Consider the following 19,251-nt stretch of genomic DNA (forward strand, 5'->3'; position numbering starts at 1 on the left):
TGCAATTTATTTTGGGTCTTGTACAGTACAGTGGTGGGAATATGGGACTAAGAATCAGAAGCCTTTGTAGTTTGTGACTTAATATCTGTATCAGTTTTCTAATTGTAGAATAGAGATGATAAGGACTCTGCCAAATCCAACTGATTGCCAGATCCTGCATTATCTCACAACTTGTTAGAATAAGGTTCCTAAAGGTATTTTATAAAGCTAAAAGAAGCTGTATCTAGTGTGGGGGGGGGGATATAGTGGTACTGACCTTTCAAAACCTTTTTTTAAAAACCTTTTATTTTAGGACAGTTTCAGATTTACAGAGAAATAGCTAAGATAGTAGCAAGAGTTCCTATATACCTCATACACCCTGTACCCAGTTTCTCCTATTATGAACATCTTACATCACTATGGGACATTTGTTACCATACTAATGAAGCAAAATTGATACATTATTATTAACTAAAGTCCGTCCTTTGTGTTCCCCTAATGACCTTTTTCTGTTCCAGTATCCTGTACAGGAATACCACATTACATTTAATTGTCATGTTTCTTCAGGTTCCTCTTGGCAACTTCAGTTTCCAAAAACTTTAAAAAAGCAAATGTTGGGCCGAGCTCGTGGCGCACTTGGAAGAGTGCCGCGCTGGGAGCGCAGCGACGCTCCCGCCGCAGGTTTGGATCCTATATAGGAATGGCCGGTGCACTCACTCACTGGCTGAGTGCCGGTCACGAAAAAGACAAAAATAAATAAATAAATAAATAAATAAATATAAAAAAGCAAATGTTTAGTTAATATTAATGTTGTAATTGTCATATTAATTTTGGGTCTAATTTAATAATATTTCAGTTTATCAGAAATGCTGTATATACTCTAAGGCATAGTGGGACTCTTAATTTTTATTATTTATTTGTTTTTTAAAGCAAGCACTTTGACTTGTACATTTTTGTTTGTAGCATTGTTAGACACGGTGATTATTTGGCTGATTTGATAAAGCCTTCATTAGGAGCATGGATCTGAAATTTAACATCGTTTTTATAGGGAGGGAAAAAAAAAAAGATTTGCTTTAGAATGATCTGATTTCCTACTTCCAGGAATGCATTTCAGGGGAAACCAGGGACTGCTCGCTTCTTTGGGTTAAAAGAAAGAGGCAGAGTTTCATATGTTTTCCTTGAACACCTTAATGGCCAATAAATATACCCATTCTCAATTCCTTTTTGTTTTTCTTTTTTGAGGATGGAGCTGTCTTAATCTTTAAGATAATTAATTAATGAATAATTAAAAATTTAAGATAGTTTTTTAAGGTAATTTCTTCCAAATCTCCATTGTCTTTGATCTTCTCCAACAATTTTCTCCTTTGTTTTCTGTATATTCAGTCCCTTCACCTTTTTAATCCTAATAAACAGTTTTTAAAAGCAAATCTTATCATACTACTTTCTTAAAGACCTTGAGTAGCTGCACACAGAGTAAATTATAGATCAGACAATAAATCCTGTGCCCTACAAAGGCAGCCTGTACCCTACCATTCTCTTAGTGGGAGAGTCCCACACTCCTCCCCTGCCCCCAGCCTAAGGTCCAGCTCACCTCCACTTTGAAGTCCTGCCTGACCTCCTAGTCTGTGCTCCGCCAGCTTTCTGTTTACACTTCTAGTGTGACACTTATGTTGTAATTCTCTGTTACCGGTCTCCTCTGTCGTAAGGCATGTTCCTTGGGTCCAAGTACTGTTTCTTCATCAATGTGTTCTATACCAGAACAGTTCCAAGTAGATGGCAGAAAATTAGTGAATATTATGTGTTGGGTTAGAATAACATGTCCTTTTTATGTAAATAAAATGAAAAGCATCTGTCTTATACAGGACTTTTTTTTTTTTTTAACTGCAGTACAGACTCAGTAGTTTCACATCCTAACTAACTCTTGCCCCTCAATTTTTTCAGCCTTTTTGAGGTGATTTGCACTATTTGAATTAATTCCCATTAAGAGCACATTTTTGGTAAAATGGTTTTCTGCAGACATTTTCATAGACTGAACTCATAGGTAGGACTTTTAACAGCCTGATATGTTACCTAGTCTGATAGCCTCTTGTAACAGGTGAGGAAACTTTGTGCCAGTAATGTCTTTAATTTTTTTTTTTTAGAACGTTGTGGCTTCCCTTATTAAAGACAAGTAAAAGTGGATATTATTAAAAGTTTAGACTACATTGTGACAAGTGAGAAATTAAAGAAAGCCTTCCTTTCTCTATTTCATTTCTTAGAGGTAACCGTTGTTATGAATTTATTACCTTTCTGTTTTGTAGTAAAGTTTGAAAATAGACATACTGTTTGGAAGAAATGCTTTAGAAATGTTGAAAATGAGTTTACTCTATTCTTTTTTTTTTTTTTTGGAAGCTGGCTGGTGCAGGGATTGAGCCCTTAACCTTGGTGTTACAAGGTAGTGCTTTAACCAGCTGAGCTAACCGGTCAGCCTAAGTATTAATTTCCATGTTGTTGTTTACTTTAAAAAAAATACACAGACTTTTTTAAAGCAGTTTTAGGTTTACAGCAAAGTTTAGCTGAAAGTATAGTTCCTTCCCATATATCCATTCTCTCCTTCACAGATACAGCCCCCACCATCAACATCCTGCACGTTTGTTATACCTGTAATACGTTTATACATTTGTTACATTCATGAACCAACACTGATGCATTATTATCAACCAGAATCCATAGTTTGCATTAAGGGTTCAGTCTTGTAGTACTGTGGGTTTTGACAAATGTATAATGACATGTATCCACCATTATATATCATAGAGAATAGTTTCATTGCCCTAAAAATCTCCTGTGCTTCACCTTCACCTATTCATCCCTTCTTCCCCCCACACCCCTGGCAGCCACTGATCCTTTTACTCGTTCCTTAATTTTGCCTTTTCCAGAATGTTATGTATTTGGAATCATATAGTATGTAGCCTTTTCAGATGGGCTTCTTTCACTTAGTTTATGTATTCAAGATTCCTCCCTGTCTCTTTGTGGCTTGATAGCTCATTTCTTTTTAGTGCTGAATAATATTCCATTGTCTGAATGTGTCACAATTTATCCATTCACCTACTGAAGGACATCCTGGTTACTACCAGGTTTTGGCAGTTACAAATAAAGCTGCTATAAACATCCGTGTGCAGGTTCTGCGTAGACATAAAATTTCAACTCCTTTGGGTAAATATAAAGGAGAGTGATTGCTGGACTGTATGGTAAAACTGTATTTACTTTTGTAAAAAACCGCCAAACTATCTTGTCTTCTCATTTTCTTGACATTGTCTTTTGCAGAGCCAAAGTTAAATTTTAATGAAGCCAATTTATCAATTCTTTCTTCCATGGATTATGCCGTGGGTATTGTATCTAAAAAGTGAGCACCAAACCAAAAGTCAACTTAGTTTTTTGTTTACTTTTACTTATTTTTCACATTATTGTTATGAGGCTATATTCCTTTTGGGGGCTTTGTGCTTCACTACCAAGCATTATTCCCCATTATGGTGAAATTAAGATTTTGCTTTTGAAAAAAAAGAAAAAAGAAAAGAAAAAAGATTTTGCTTTTGTGGGAGTTTATGATCTTTATGTTTTTGTGTTAACAAACTTTAAAGAAATCAGTTCAGTTTAAATTTGGAAATTCATGGCACTTTAGACCAAGAAATAAAAATGTCTAATTCAAATTCTTCATTTTATAAATGAGGGCACAAAGGGCGAGAAATGACATGATTTGCATCAGGTCATACAGTGAATTACTAATAAAAACAGGACTTAGAATTGGTGATAACAGGCTTAGAGAACTGAGATGAAAGATGTATTGATAGTTTTTCTTGTATGAAAAGTACTTTTTTTGATGATAGGTGTTTATTTCTTATTCTTTGTGACTTGTGATATGGTTCCTAATTTTTCAAAAGGTAAATTTTAAAACAGTAAAAAGTATAAACAGTTTTTTTTTTAAAAAAAAAAAGATGACCGGTAAGGGGATCTTGACCCTTGACTTGGTGTCATCAGCACCACGCTCTCCCAAGTGAGGTAACCGGCCATCCCTACATAGGGATCCGAACCCGTGGCCTTGGTGTTATCAGCAGCACACTCTCCCAAATGAGCCATGGGATTGGTTCTGATGGCTTCCCCCCGCCCCCCACTGGACAATAAATCCAACATTTATTTCCTCTCCATTTCTACATAGGCTAGCTTCTAAACCAATGCAAATTTTTAGAAAATGATGAAAGCATTTTGCTCTGGAATACTATTGTTTGCCTACCATATAGGTTGACAGCAGATACTAGTTTGCCAAGCTTCAGGTGGCAGAATGCTAAGTTGTGAGTTCAGTATTGTCCAGCCAGTTGTTCTTCCTTGCCCTGGAGACTCTAGTGGTATGTGCTGTTGACAGACCATCTTGTAGCCACCACTTGTCTTCTCACATTGAATCCACTATGGTAGAACATTCATGTCCTTAAGATGCAAGGCCTAGTAAAAAGCCTCCCACAAAGCCACTGGATATCACAATGTTCTATTTGATAAATTCTGTTGCGTCTTCAATTACATTGTTGATTTCAGGTGCTGCTTTATTTGCTCATTTCTTAATCTGTCTTTTTGCTTTGTTTGCTTTTTTGACTCCCTTCCAGTTAATCTGCACATAGCCACTGTGACTGGCAATCTGAAGAAGAAAGCCACCACCCACTGCAGTTGCTGCAAGTTTTCCAACTTTCTGGAACAAAAATCCCACACACCAGCCAGTTATGCCACCCATTACAATCTGGGTAGCTACTGAGTATTTTTCTACCATATGTCCTAAACTGTGGCCAAACACTCAATTCCACCAGTGGTGTCTTCTCGCATACTCAGTTAAATCCAACACTTCGTCAGAGTCGTCATCGCTTTCATATCCTTGGGGAGGCGGGTCTTGGGTGGCCATGATACCACCGGCGGCCTGTTCTGGGGTGGTCCCGGCTTTAAAGGAGAGCAATTGGGTCTCTTGCTGCTGCAACGCGAGTGGGAGCACCAGGAGCCCGGGCTCAGAGAGAGACACCTCAGATTGTTTTAAGAAGATGGCAGACAAGCTGGACTTGGGGGAAATCGCCAGCTTCAATAAGACCAAGCTGAAGAAAACTAAGATGCAGAAGAACACCCTGCCAGCCAAAGAGACCATTGAGCAGGAGAAGCGGAGTTAAATCTCTTAAGAGCCAGGAAGATTCCCCACCCCCATCATCTCCGAGCCCCCAGTCGTGGTGTGGGGGAAGAGCCACCTGCAAGATGAACATGAGCCGCAAGCTACATTGTGAACCCGGGCACTCCACACCAATGCCACCAGCTCGTGGGTCTCTGAGGGGACCCCCAATTGGACTGCCACATTCTCCGGTTTGCCCTGGGATACTATAGAAAATTATTTGTTTGATTAATGAAAATAAAACATACCTCATGGCAAAAAATAAAAATAAAAAATAAAAGCAATTGAGAAGGATAACTCTCCTGCTCAGCTCATTCTCACCACGTGACACCCTGGTCACCATGGGATCTGTAGAGAGTCCCTCCAAGAAGACCCTCACCAGATGTATTCCCTGAACCTTGGACTTCCCAGCCTCCAAAACGGTAAGAAATAAATTTCATTTCTTTATAAGTTACCAAGTTTCAGGTGTTATAAGCAGCAGACACAGACTAATACAATTTCCTAGGCCAGTTACCAAAAAGGAAAAGAAACACCTCCTGTAGTGTGACTGTTTTTCCTTATGGGAAGCCCATTTGGATAACCTGAAAGTGGAACCTGATAAAAAGGTATTTTGAATTTAATCAGACACAGGAAGAAAGTGTCCAAGGTTATGAGAGTACCAATTAAAGCATATGAAGAAAAACTATGAGTACAAAATCAAATTATAGTGGAGGAAAAACATTGCTTTTCTAGACATTTCAACTGTCAGATGATAACAGCAGAGTTAGCTGATAAAAGAGAGAGTTGTCTTTCAAGATCTTTTCAAGGGTAGAAGAGGGGAAACTGCTGGCATTTGTGACCTGTAAGTCACGCACAGTGAGATAAAACAACTTCTGAGATATGAATCTGGGAAGCTTCAAGAGGAAGATTCCACCTCAAGAAAGGAAATTAGCATTCTAAATGAAGAAAACAGCATTTACAACTTGAAAAAGGGAGATTAAATGAATCTCAGAAAGAAATATGACAAAAATAGAAACTGTGGTTTTTGAAAATGACTGTTAAAGAAACAGATTTTTAAATTAGAAATCAAGGCCTGGCCAGTTAGCTCAGTTGGTTAGAGCGCAGTGTTGAGAACACCAAAGTCAAGGTTTGGGATCTCTGTACCAGCTAGCTGCCAAAAAAAATGTTAGTACATAAGATGTTTTCTCATACAAAATTATTCTCTTTTCTTTTTAACCTTCTTACCAAAGCCACATTTTCATATTTATTTTTATTTTTTTTATTTTTATTTATTTATTTTTTTCTTTAAAAGATGACTAGTAATGGGATCTCAGCCCTTGGCTTGGTGTTGTCAGCACCATGCTCAGCCAGTGAGCGAACCGGCCATCCCTATATAGGATCCGAACCCACAGCCTTGGTGTTATCAGCACCACACTCTCCCGAGTGAGCCACAGGCCGGCCCCACATTTTCATATTTATAGCTTTCTTCATATCTCTCTCTCATACTTACTAGTTCCTTTCTATCTTGTTTCTATTTCCTTCCTAAACTTAGGTTTGAAACAACCTCTAATAATGTCAGAATTTAGGCAAGGTTATTCTTTCTTTCTTTCTTTCTTTTTTTTTTTTTTTGGCAGCTGGCTGGTACGTAGATGTTAAGAATAGCTGTGCTTCAGGTTGCACGTATACCCCTTTCAGCTCCCATGTCAGTAACCAACAACTGTGATTCCTGTGTTCCATGAGAAAGGGACAACTGTACTTGGAGCTTTCCCCTCCCTTTTGAAACTGTCTTATAAAATGCCTTTGCTTGTAGTAGACTTCGGAGCACTTTCCAACTCTGTTGGCTTGTGTTTCCCAGGTCGATCATCAAGTGTGGCTTCAATAAACCTTTACAGAATTATTTCTGCCTCAAAAGTCTTGACTTTGGTCCACACCCTCTGGGTGCGTGTGTGGTGGCTCTGGTCTCAACATCCAAAATAAATTTGGGGTGGAGGAGGGGGAAAATGAAGTTCTGTAGAGTGGCCGCAGCACAGAAGCTACTGGACTTAGTCTCCACATATCCCAATTTTGGGTTGAAAACCTTCCCACTAGACAGGGTGACCTCCTGTCTGTGATAAAACCAGGGGATCCACTCTTCCCTCAATCACGTGCTGGTTAATGAGTGCCTGCCTTTTAACACTCAGTATCATGGAAAATTCATTGCTTCAGAGTAAATTGACCAGGGTCTTCATGGGATATTCAAAGGGGTGTTTCTGGTGAGCTTTGGAGTATATCTACCTCTGATTCTGGCCCAAAGATTTTAACTAAATTGCTGCATATTGCAGCCAAGACACCAGTGTGATGTAAGTGAGCCATCAGGTGGTTCTGACATACAGCCCAGGTCGATAAGCACTGCTGTAGACACATACAAATGAATTTTCCTTCCCCATCAGTGAAGAACTTTGGAGGTAGGACCTCATCTGGCTGCCATTTTCAGGATGGCAGGGGTCCAGCAAGTGTGGCAAGTGCGAGTCTTAGGAATATATGGAGGAAGTAGATTTAAGTCCCAGTCATGGAGGCAGAATGACAGGCAGAGTTTACTTGTTCACATGTGAGTATGTGCCTTATGTACATCCACCAGAAAACATTCCTCATTAAACCATCTACCTGGGCTGATGCCTCCTAATACACGTTAAGTGAATTACAACCACCTAATCATAGTAGGTACCTTGTATGGAAGACTTCTAGAAGTCCCCACCAGCCCCTCCTCTTCTCCATGCCTGATTGCTCCCATCTATGATAAACATGATTGGGATTTTGGTGGAAATGTCAAAATTTGGTAATTACTGATCCCAATCAAACAAAAGATATTTCCCCCTCCATAAGTTTACATCTTAGTGACCACCAGCAGAGAGTGGACCCTCCCTGTCCCAAGGAGGATCATCGTACATATATTAAAGTCATTGGAGGAGTGTTCCAGAAAGCAAGAAGCGAGAAGCTAAGTCTTTAAGGAATGAGTTGGAGTGGGGTTAGCAGATGTCTTTCTCAGGAACCGCGTAAGGACGGTGGTCAGAAGATGCAGAGCTGCAGAAGTTTTAAGATAAATTGAGGGAGAATGGTCTGTAAGCACCAACAGTGACAGAAAGAAATCTTGCCTACCTGTGGGGCCTGCAGGATGAAGGAGGGGAAGAAGAAACAGCCACCGACCAAGAACCCACAGGAGCAGTGTCTTCAGGGGTGGATGGAGAGGCAAACCTTGCAAATGAAGAAAACACACAGAGAAGAGGGACCAAATGGATGGAAGACATGGCAGAGGACTCACACTTACAGGAGAAGGAAAAGGGGGGACTTAAATAAGACAGATGAGGGATCACCAGGAGATGACTACTTTCCTGTGATAATTGGCATCCACTGTGATAAAAAAGACGATGAGGGACTTCTATGGGGCCAAAAGCCACCCGACCAGTAACACTTCATAAGCTCATATTTTATACACTTTGGATGACAGTCCTTTATCATATATGCCTTTTGTATGTATTTACTTTCTTTTTTTTTTCTTTCTGACTGGTAAGGGGATCGCAACCCTCGGCTTGGTGTTCTCAGCACCATGCTCAGCCAGTGAGCGCGCCGGCCATCCCTATGTAGGATCCAAACCCGAGGCCTTGGCGCTACCAGCGCCGCACTCTCCTGAGTGAGCCACAGAGCCAGCCCACTGTGTATTTTCTTTTACTCTCTGGCTCGTCTTCCCATTCTCATGACAGTGGCTTTTGCAGAGCAGAAGTTTCTGATTTTATTGAAGCCCAAATTACCACTAATTTCTTTCATGGATCGTGCCTTTAGTGTCGTAGGTAGAAAGTCATCGCTAAACCCGAGGTCCTTTAGATTTTTTCTCCTGTTATCTTCTAGCTGGCTGTTTTCAAATTGCGGACTAAGCTGATTCTGCGTGCGCCTACTGAGTACCCGGCATTGGATAGGTCCTGGGGTCACACAGGTGAACGTAATCTCGTCTCTGGGGTCAGCAAGGAGCATCTCCCGTGCTCTTCCGTTCCCCCTCCGGCTGCCCAATTACGCAGAAAGGCCACGCTTTGTCTGACCTGGCTGTTCTGTTGAGCCCTATCCCGGACACAAACACGTGCGCACACACACGCACAGGCACACACGCAAACACGCGCGGACGCACATGCACACACAGGCGCACGGCTCGCACACGCGCGCACACGCACGCCCCCACGCGCGCGCACACAGGCACACGCAAACGCGCACATACGTGCACACACACGTCCACGCACGCGCGCACACACACAAACACAGGCACACGCACACACAGGCACAGGCACACACACACACACACACACACACACACACAGCCGAACTCCTGCGCGCTCCGCCCCCCTCGAAAAAGAAAGAAAGAGGGGTCTTGACGACACTGCTGCCCTTCCTGCCTCCTTTGGATCCCACGGAGTTATTGGGGGGAGAGGGGGCTGCCTCCGAAGCCCATGGGGAGTGAGGGTCCCATCTCAGGGGAGCCCCACACCAACCACGGCCTCCTACTCGGACACAGAGGGACAACTCTGAGGTCCTGCGACTCACGTGCGAGTGGGGAAAATTGCCGGCACAAAGGGATGTCAAGGCCCAGAAGCCGGATGTGTGGCTTGCTGAGGAGCAAATGAAGTCCTCAGGGGGCAGCAGGACGTGGTTCTCGGGGTCCCCAGTTGTAGGCTCCTCTGACCTGGGCGACGTCTGGCTCCCCGCGGGCTCTAGACAGCACCCGGCATGCCCGTGTGACACCGGGGAGGCGGTGGGAGCTGAGCCACCCACCGCATCCTCACGTGGCGTCTCCTGCTCGTAGCTGCCTTGGACGTGGCCGAAATCGAACCGACCGTGGAACCGCATCAGAACGGTCCCTCTCACCCCTCTGGACCCCGGACCCAACGAGGCCTGGCCCGGCTCCGAGATGATGGAGAACAAGGGCCCCTGTGAGTGACAAATGGGAGGTACTATGGCCCTGAAGGACCGGTGACCGTGGAGCAGTGGGACCAAAAGCCAGACTGTGAGGAGGGCCAGCGTTGTGGTGAAACAGAGCTCCCCACACCCTCTTGACGTACGCTATCTGCTTCTGTAGAATTGCTTGCTTAACCTAAGTAACTCCATTTGGCCCCTGTCTGACCTGCAGACTAACACCCCCCTCCCACACACACACACCCTTCTGCGTGAGAAACCGTTCACCTTCTCATAGAAACAAAAGACAACTGCATGGGAACAGGAGCCACACACAGTGAACTATTACACGGGAACAGTTCACTGTGTGTGGCTCCTGTTCCCATGCAGTTGTCTTTTGTTTCACACGGTGAAAAGTTGTACGCTCGGTTGCTCTGACGGCTCATTCTCGGCTTCTGTGACCTAGTTCCCTAGCTTGCTCTGGGCACCTGGACAAACCCGCGTGCCAACGGGATGTAGTTTGTGCCTCTTTCAAAACCCCGAAGACCAAGGCTCCAATTGCCGTTCTTCCTTGGTTGCACGTCGGGAGACGGACGCTGGCCAGCTGGAGTGCATAAAGAAAAGTGCCCTTTTCCGCACGAGTGGCGTGCGGCAAGAGGTGAGGCCGGGCGGACCCAACCAGGCCCTCTCTTGAGCCATTCCCTGGACATTCCTCTCCTCGGCCGCCAGAGCTGAGGGCCCCTCAAGTTTTCTTCCCGAAGTCTTGTTTTTCCTCGGCCTCCCTCAGGCACTCCACAAGGTCTCACAGTTTATCCTCCCTCACCCCCACGCTGGATCCTCAGGGCCAGATATATTTTGGATTTCAGACTTTTCCAGATTCTAGAAATATGGACTGTGGACTATGAAACACCCCCACGGGGCCCACAGCCGCACCCTAGAATCAAACGTTAGTACTTCTGCATCCCATTATGTGAATATTTGCAAGAAGCAGGAGAAATGTTCGTTAATGCCCGCTCTCAGTTGAGGTTATATTCTGCTGACGACACGTCATGAGAAGAAATCGTTTTCAGGAACGAGGGATCTCGGCCTAGGCGTGTGGACCCACCGTGACAGTAAACTCTCTCAGGGTAGGGCCTGTCTTGTCTTTGTTCTACCTGTGCACCTGTCACTCGGTCTTAGCACATAGTCGTGATCCAATAAGTGTTTATTGAAGGAATAAACCCTAATTGATAACACTCATTTGGATCTGACCTGGGGGGGAGGGGAGAGATGCTTTGCTCTCAGAGGTACATGTCCCTGCTCTCTTCCCGAGTCAAAAAGGTCACATAAAATTATTACCAACTGTATGGATCATGTATTTAATTTTCTGTATTCCTCTCTCTCTCTCTCTCTCTCTCTCTCTCTCCACCCCCCCCCCCGCCATCTTACCAAATTTAGTTTTCTTAATCGACACGTAATGATTGTGTACATTCATGGGGTATGTTGTGATATTTGGGTACATGCGTACAACGTGCACCCATCGAATCAGGGTAACGGGCATACCCATCATCTCAAACATTCGTCATTTCTTTGTGTCGGGAACACTTCAAGTCCTCTCTATGAGCTATTTGAAATCACGCGACAAATTGTTGTTCCGTAGTCTCTCTCTCTTATTTTCTGTATTTTATGATGCTGTCGTATGTCGGGGGCCTGCCTGGCTGGCCAAGGGAGAGCCTTCCCTTCCCAAGGCCAGCTCATTTCTGGAGACAGCAGACGACTTGCCTGCAATGGGCCCATCCTATGCAAACCAACCAATCAAATAAATTGCTCGGACTTGCCTACCCTGGCTCTCACCCAATCGTTCCTCCGACCTCCCGTGCCACCCCCACTCCCGTCCCCCACACACGCCCTACCCACGATAAAGGCCCTGAGACATCGTTTCTCCTTTACTTCTTCTGACTCCCGACTGACCCACGTGCCTCCCCACGTGGCCCCGTGTGGTGCGATGGGCCCCCTCCTTTTGGGAACTGTCCACCAAGCCTCTGTCCTTTGACCAAAACTTGAATCAGGCTCCTCTGGGTCCATTCTGAGTAGGCTTGACCTTGGGTTTCCCGCTCTGTCCTCGTAGGATCCAGTTTGAGCAAGAAAGCCGCCAAATCAGTTCAGTGAAAATCCTCCCTCCTGGTCTCTTATCACCCTGGCTTGCCTTCCGCAACAATTCTACGGAGTCGGAGTCCGTCTAGCAGATATCCCTCTTAACCCCCCCCCCCCCCGATGTTTCTTTCCTCTTAGTACTTTTTCAACCACTGACACCCCCCCAGCCCCCCCCACCCCCACCCCACTTCCTTGGCTGTAACCACTCGTCCTCGTCCTCGTTGGAGTTAGGGTTAGGGTCCAACCTGTTTCCCACACTGCACGATCCCGTTGCAGCGTCCCTATAACCTATCACCGTGGCCCCCGTTGAGTTTTTGTTCAAGTCTACCCGGCCGTCGTTAACAGGTGTCACGAATCGTGTTTTGGCTTTCACGCCGTGGAACATAACGCCGGGAACAGCCGGCTCATCATTTTTGCCCGCGTTCCGTCCGGGTGGATCTTCATGGCTCTTGGCACCGAACTGCCTGCTGTGCTCGTACTTTGTACGTGGACGTTGAAATCAGGAAACATGAGGACAGGCGTACCGTTAGAGAAACCCCGAGAAGCCAGAATCCGTCCCGAGTGCAACGGGAAGGGCCGTGGGGGGGGAGGGGGGAGTAGAGCCCGAAGCCAGGAGACGCAGAGCCAGCGTTGTCGTTTGGCTTTTAAGGGTGGTAGGAGAAGGGTCTGCAAGCCGAAATCAGCAGCAAGTCCACGTGCTCCCGCCACCCAGGTAGTACAGGCTGAGGCGATGTGGGAGAGAAGAGACACAGACAAGCCCCCGAGGAGAGCAGTAGGGATAGGCAGGTGTGCGCAGCAATAGGAAGAGAGCATGTGGAGAAGAGGCAGAGAGAGGACAGACGGGACCTCCCCAGTTGATGAAAGAAAAGATGGGAACGAGGGACGTGTCGAGCCTGGCGACGGCGACGGCAGCAGGTCGGAGCCCCCCCACCCGCCCCAGGTCCTAGGTGGGAGCGCAGCGCCGGGCGTGACCTCGGCAGCAGCTTCCCTCTCCCGGCGCACGCAAAGAGCGGGCCGAAGCGCCGACCACGCCAAGCGGCAGCGCCCCGCGGGCCTGGTCCCCGCTCGCCGGGTGGGCGGGCAACAGGGGGGAGGCCTCCGCAGCTATCAGCCCCTCAACACTCCGCAACCCGTCCCCGCCATCTCTCATCTTGGGTCACCAACGTTCTTGTCCCCGGAGGGGTGCACCGCGCCCGGAGGCACTGCAATACCAGGCCGATGCGTGGACTGGACGGAGCAAGCTCCCGTTCCACGTCCCTGCTCCAAAAATCCATTTAATATATTGTCCTCGGATAGAGGACGTATCAGATATTAAACTGATAAGAACAGATACTACACTTGATCTTAGCCAAAAGGCCGAGAAGCGATGCCCGCCCCGCCGCCCCTCGCCACCTGCCGCCTCTCCCTTACCCATCTTTAGCTCACGGTGACCAACCACACCGTCGCCGTCTGCCTCCTTCGCTTTGTCACAGGCCTGTGCAAAACGCTGCGCCCCTCCGCGCATATCTGATGCTCTGCCTTGGAAAAGACACCTTTTACATCCCTTTCTCCTACGGCGGTTCCCCGGCTGAAGCCCCGTTCTCATTTCCATGCCCCGCCCATTCTGCCTCTGGGAGGCGTGGCCACTGCCACGGACTCCACCCTCAGGACCGCCTTGACGCGCTGCCGCGGAAGCTGGGTGCCGGGGCCCGGCTCCTGGTCTGTACCGACCTGCCTTAAAGACTGAGCGAAGGGGATCTGAGCTGCGGGCCGGGAGGGAGACTGTCGGCGCAGAGTGGCCCGACCTCTGCTGAAGAAAGCGGGCGGTGGGGGTGCGGGGCGAGGGGGAGGAGGGGTTACCCTGCTGAGTTAGGGGAGGGAACAGGACTTCCCTGACCGAAGGAGGAGCCCAGCGCCGAGAGTCAGGATCGCGGGTCCGGCCCCCCCCCCGCCCCCGCCCCCGCCCCCGCCAAGGGCGGCAGAGAGGGGTCGCCGCCCTGATCTGCCCAACTCGCGCTCCGTCAGCGGGGGAGTTTGGGAAACTCCTTAGACCTCCCCAGTCTCGGTTTCCCCAGCTGAGAAGGGGATACCTGGATACCTTAGTGCCTGCCTCCTGGAGTTTAGGGAGCCCCACAGGAGCTCACCGGGCGACCGTGGCTTAGTCGTCTGGAATGTGGGTCTTAGCGTCCCACGAGGTTCCCGTGAAGGGGTCGTGCTTGTGAAACCGTAAGGCAGTCCGACCTTGGCCTCATCGGTCACAGTAACCCTAAAGACACCCAGCCTGGACAAGCTGTGTTGCCTGCCGACTGACGACAGGTAACATCGATCGTCTGCGCCAGGTGCTGTCCTGAGGCCTTTTCTTCGCTGCAGACCCACGGAGCTGACGTCAGGTGTCTGTGGAGACGCCTTAAGCGCCTCGCCCAAGACCACACAGCTAGTGAGTGAGTGGGAGAGGCAGGACTGGAACCTCGCCCTGGGCTGGCCGGCCGGCTGGCTGGGTGGCTGGCGCCAGCGTCCGCAGCCTTCACCGCCGCTAAACTCGCCTGTGGAGCGAGGAGAGAGCACGGAGCCCGGGAAAGTCCTCGCCTAGAGTGAAAGACTTGGTTCTGGTGTGTCGGGCCGGCCGTGAGACAACGTGCGGCTGAGCCCGTGAGACGCAGGGCTGTCTGCAGGGAGGCAGGAACGCAGCAGGCCGTCTAAGTGCATCGGTCGAGGGCACAGACGCACAAAGAGCCCACCCTCTGTCGACCGCTTACCGGCCTCGTGACTCACCCTGTGAACGCGGGGCTCCTCATTCCAGCCCTCTGGGTTCAATCCGTGATCGGTACATTGGAGACAAGGAGAGAATGAGGAATTATCAGACATTATCCCAGAGATGGTGAGAAACGTCCGGCATGGGGCCTAGCCTTCAGAACACACACAAGGGGAGGAACCTCGGGTGAGTCCCTTCTGCCTCGCTCAGCTCCCCGTCTGTGGAACGGGGACGTCAACAGCCAGGACGTCATCTCCTGTGCTTCACCTCCCCGCGTGCGGCAAGAGGTGAGGCCGGGCGGACCCAACCAGGCCCTCTCTTGAGCCATTCCCTGGACATTCCTCTCCTCGGCCGCCAGAGCTGAGGGCCCCTCAAGTTTTCTTCCCGAAGTCTTGTTTTTCCTCGGCCTCCCTCAGGCACTCCACAAGGTCTCACAGTTTATCCTCCCTCACCCCCACGCTGGATCCTCAGGGCCAGATATATTTTGGATTTCAGACTTTTCCAGATTCTAGAAATATGGACTGTGGACTATGAAACACCCCCACGGGGCCCACAGCCGCACCCTAGAATCAAACGTTAGTACTTCTGCATCCCATTATGTGAATATTTGCAAGAAGCAGGAGAAATGTTCGTTAATGCCCGCTCTCAGTTGAGGTTATATTCTGCTGACGACACGTCATGAGAAGAAATCGTTTTCAGGAACGAGGGATCTCGGCCTAGGCGTGTGGACCCACCGTGACAGTAAACTCTCTCAGGGTAGGGCCTGTCTTGTCTTTGTTCTACCTGTGCACCTGTCACTCGGTCTTAGCACATAGTCGTGATCCAATAAGTGTTTATTGAAGGAATAAACCCTAATTGATAACACTCATTTGGATCTGACCTGGGGGGGAGGGGAGAGATGCTTTGCTCTCAGAGGTACATGTCCCTGCTCTCTTCCCGAGTCAAAAAGGTCACATAAAATTATTACCAACTGTATGGATCATGTATTTAATTTTCTGTATTCCTCTCTCTCTCTCTCTCTCTCTCTCTCTCTCCACCCCCCCCCCCGCCATCTTACCAAATTTAGTTTTCTTAATCGACACGTAATGATTGTGTACATTCATGGGGTATGTTGTGATATTTGGGTACATGCGTACAACGTGCACCCATCGAATCAGGGTAACGGGCATACCCATCATCTCAAACATTCGTCATTTCTTTGTGTCGGGAACACTTCAAGTCCTCTCTATGAGCTATTTGAAATCACGCGACAAATTGTTGTTCCGTAGTCTCTCTCTCTTATTTTCTGTATTTTATGATGCTGTCGTATGTCGGGGGCCTGCCTGGCTGGCCAAGGGAGAGCCTTCCCTTCCCAAGGCCAGCTCATTTCTGGAGACAGCAGACGACTTGCCTGCAATGGGCCCATCCTATGCTGAAAGACTCCCGCAGTGGGTAGTCAGTCAGTTCAGGGAGACCCTCCCAAGGAACAGCGAGACCACGGCTTCGGATGCAAAAACAAGAGGTTTATTGAACACACAGGTACCCGGGCGACTCAGTCTTTCGAAAGACTGGCGCGCCGAGTAGAGCTCCTGGGTCCTTTTTATAGCAAAAAGCGCGGGTACAGAAGCGAGAAGCAAGGTAATTGGTTAGTTTAAATCAAGCCAGGGGTGAACTTCGGTCAAGTGGGAGTCCTTGAAACAGCTGAGGGGCACTCTTGAAACTTTAACTGACTTGTCTATTTCTGGGAACTATCCGCCCTTTGCCTCGGGCCGGGGCCCAGGTGCATAACCACAGATATCCTGTTTGACTCTGTTCCCCTTGTTTCTTAACTTGACTTTTTGGCTGTATTTTCCCTATACCCTTGTAAAAAGCACTTCCTTCATTCCCCCATTTCTCTTGTGGATCGCTCTAATCTTAGAGCGGAATTAAAAGTTATCTTCGCCATTTAAGGTTTGGTATTTTTGCCTAAGGACCAGAATCTTAACTGCACTTACCCTATCATTGATGAATTGGACTAGTCTATTGATGACGTAGGGCCCAAGGGTGAACAACAGAAGGAGGAGTAATAGGGGCCCGGCGATGGTTGACAGTAGGGTGGTCAACCAAGGGGAGTTATTTGATCTGGTTATAAGCATTTTCATAGTTTGAGTCAGGAGGCCTGACTCTTTTAGAGGCCGGTGCATCAATTTCTGGAATATCCCAAGCCTCGAGACCCGCCGCCAGGGCACATATATCAGGGGTAAGGGAGGGCCACCAAGTCCAAAGGGGGTGGACTTCTGTCTTGAACCAGACAACCTTTCCAGTTTGGGACAGTACCTGCCAGGTGAGGGTGTTGGGCTGGTTAGGGTTATTACTTGGTAGGCTTGCTCCGCCGCCGCCGAATGCGCAACTTAAGAGGATTATCAGTCCTCTCCAGCTCCCAGGATTCATCTGGTACGGAGGGTGGCGCAGGCTTGAGGTGAGAAGCATGTACCCAGGCTGCAATGCCATCAACTTTTACTGCGGTCGGGGTGGTCAGCAATACCAGATACGGGCCTTTCCACCGAGGCTCAAGGTTGCTGGGTCGATGGCGTCTGACCAGCACTTGGTCTCCGACCTGGAACGGATGAGGGATGGCCACGGCACCTGGCTCGTATACCTCCTTGATCTGGTCCCAGATCTGGGTTTTTACAACTTCTAAAGCCTTTAAGTGAGTAAATAAGACAGGAAGAAAGTTATCATCGGGACCCAGTGTTCCTCCCAACTCAAGTATGGGGGGGGGTCCCCCGTGGAGGATTTCATAAGGGGTCAGACCAAGCTGGCCAGGGGTATTCCTGGCTCTGAACAGCGCTAAGGGAAGGAGGGCCACCCAGTCTTTTCCACCGGTCTCTAAGGCCAATTTAGTTAAGGTCTCTTTGATGGTTCTATTCATTCTCTCTACTTGACCTGAGCTCTGGGGCCTATACGCACAATGTAATTTCCAATTTATTCCCAGTTGTGTGGCCAGTCCCTGGCTTACCTGAGCAACAAAGGCTGGGCCATTATCTGACCCGATCACCTTAGGGATCCCGAAACGGGGCAGGATTTCTTCTAGTATCTTTTTACATACAGTCAGGGCCGTTTCAGTTTTGGTAGGGAAAGCTTCTACCCATCCAGAGAAAGTATCTACAAATACTAGCAGATACCTGTTCCCATACCGGCCAGGCTTTACCTCTGTAAAGTCTACTTCCCAGTATACGCCGGGTCGATCTCCCCGTTGTCTTTTTCCGGTCTCTCGGTAGGTGGTAGTCGCATTAGTCATGGCACAAGCCGGACACCGATTGGCGACTTCTTGAACGGTGGACCGGAGATTCGGGATGGAGAGGCTGGTGCGGCTCGTTAGTTGAAGGAGCTTTTCTGGTCCTAAGTGTGTTAGCTGATGTAACCGCTAAATGAATTCTTTTCCCTGGTCAGGAGTGAGCTCTCTTGGCTTGGTCCTAGCTTGAGCAGGCTCGATTGGCTCTTGAAGCTTTATAGTTTCTGCTAGCACCCTGACCGACAGGGCGGCTTGTTTTGCAGCCTCGTCGGCCCTCCGGTTCCCGGCCGCCACAGGGTTATTTCCTCTCTGGTGGCCCGGGCAGTGGATAATGGCGACCTGCTGTCCGTGTAGATGTTGATGTTTTTTCCTTCGGCTAGGCGTAATGCCTGCGTCAAGGCGATTAGCTCGGCCTTCTGGGCTGATGTCCCTTCTGGCAGGCTGCTTGCCCATACCGTCCGTTTGCCATCTACGATGGCGGCCCCTGCTCTCCGCTTACCTTCCACAATGAAGCTGCTACCGTCTGTATACCAGGCAGGCACTCCGGGCAATGGCTGGTCCTTCAGGTCCCGTCGAGTCCCAGCTTCTTCAGCAAGGATTTCTGAGCATTGGTGTACTGGGGTGGATTCTGACTCGACTGGTAGTAGGGTAGCTGGGTTCAGGACAGCAGGGGGCGCGAAAGATATCCTTTCGTTTAGCAGCAAACTCTGGTAATGAGTCATTCTGGCATTGGTCATCCACCGATTGGGGGGCTGCCGCACAATACTTTCGAGGCTGTGGGAAGCAATCACAGTCACATTTTGCCCCAAGGTTAACTTATCAGCGTCTTTGAGGAGGAGTGCCACTGCAGCAACCGCTTTTAGGCAGGTTGGCCACCCACTGGCCACTGGATCCAGTTTTTTTGATAGATAAGCTACTGGCCGTCGCCATGGTCCTAGGGTCTGAGTAAGCACTCCTCGGGCTACACCGGCTCTTTCATCTACGTATAGAGTAAATGGTTTGGTGAGGTCTGGGAGAGCCAAGGCGGGGGCAGACAGCAAGGCTTTTTTTATGTGGTCAAAAGCCTTTTGATGCTCCTCAGTCCAGGTA

At 48.2% G+C, this 19,251-nt stretch overlaps 1 protein-coding gene and 1 non-coding gene across 4 annotated transcripts in view; one reads left to right on the forward strand and one right to left on the reverse strand.

Moving 5' to 3' along the window:
• LOC134364666 (G patch domain-containing protein 8-like) overlaps positions 1-9,081 on the forward strand; it is a 72,121-nt gene extending 63,040 nt beyond the window's left edge. The window contains exons 9-10 of one of the 3 annotated variants that reach the window (XR_010021866.1): positions 4,611-5,574; positions 9,014-9,081. Coding sequence is in view for 1 of the 3 variants with exons in the window: in XM_063080691.1 (XP_062936761.1) it covers positions 4,725-5,156 (432 nt within the window). In the remaining 2 variants the exon portion in view is untranslated. Of the gene's footprint in view, positions 1-546; positions 782-4,610; positions 7,029-9,013 lie in introns of those variants that run through there. The other 2 variants (XR_010021869.1, XM_063080691.1) reach the window with 2 other exon arrangements.
• Positions 9,082-13,355: 4,274 nt separating this feature from the next.
• LOC134365364 (U2 spliceosomal RNA) lies at positions 13,356-13,546 on the reverse strand. The gene has a single exon (XR_010022065.1). It is a non-coding gene; the product is annotated as a U2 spliceosomal RNA (small nuclear RNA).
• Between the last annotated feature and the right edge of the window lie 5,705 nt (positions 13,547-19,251).

This window comes from Cynocephalus volans, chromosome 16, assembly GCF_027409185.1.
Source record: "Cynocephalus volans isolate mCynVol1 chromosome 16, mCynVol1.pri, whole genome shotgun sequence".
Taxonomy (NCBI): Eukaryota; Metazoa; Chordata; class Mammalia; order Dermoptera; family Cynocephalidae; genus Cynocephalus; species Cynocephalus volans.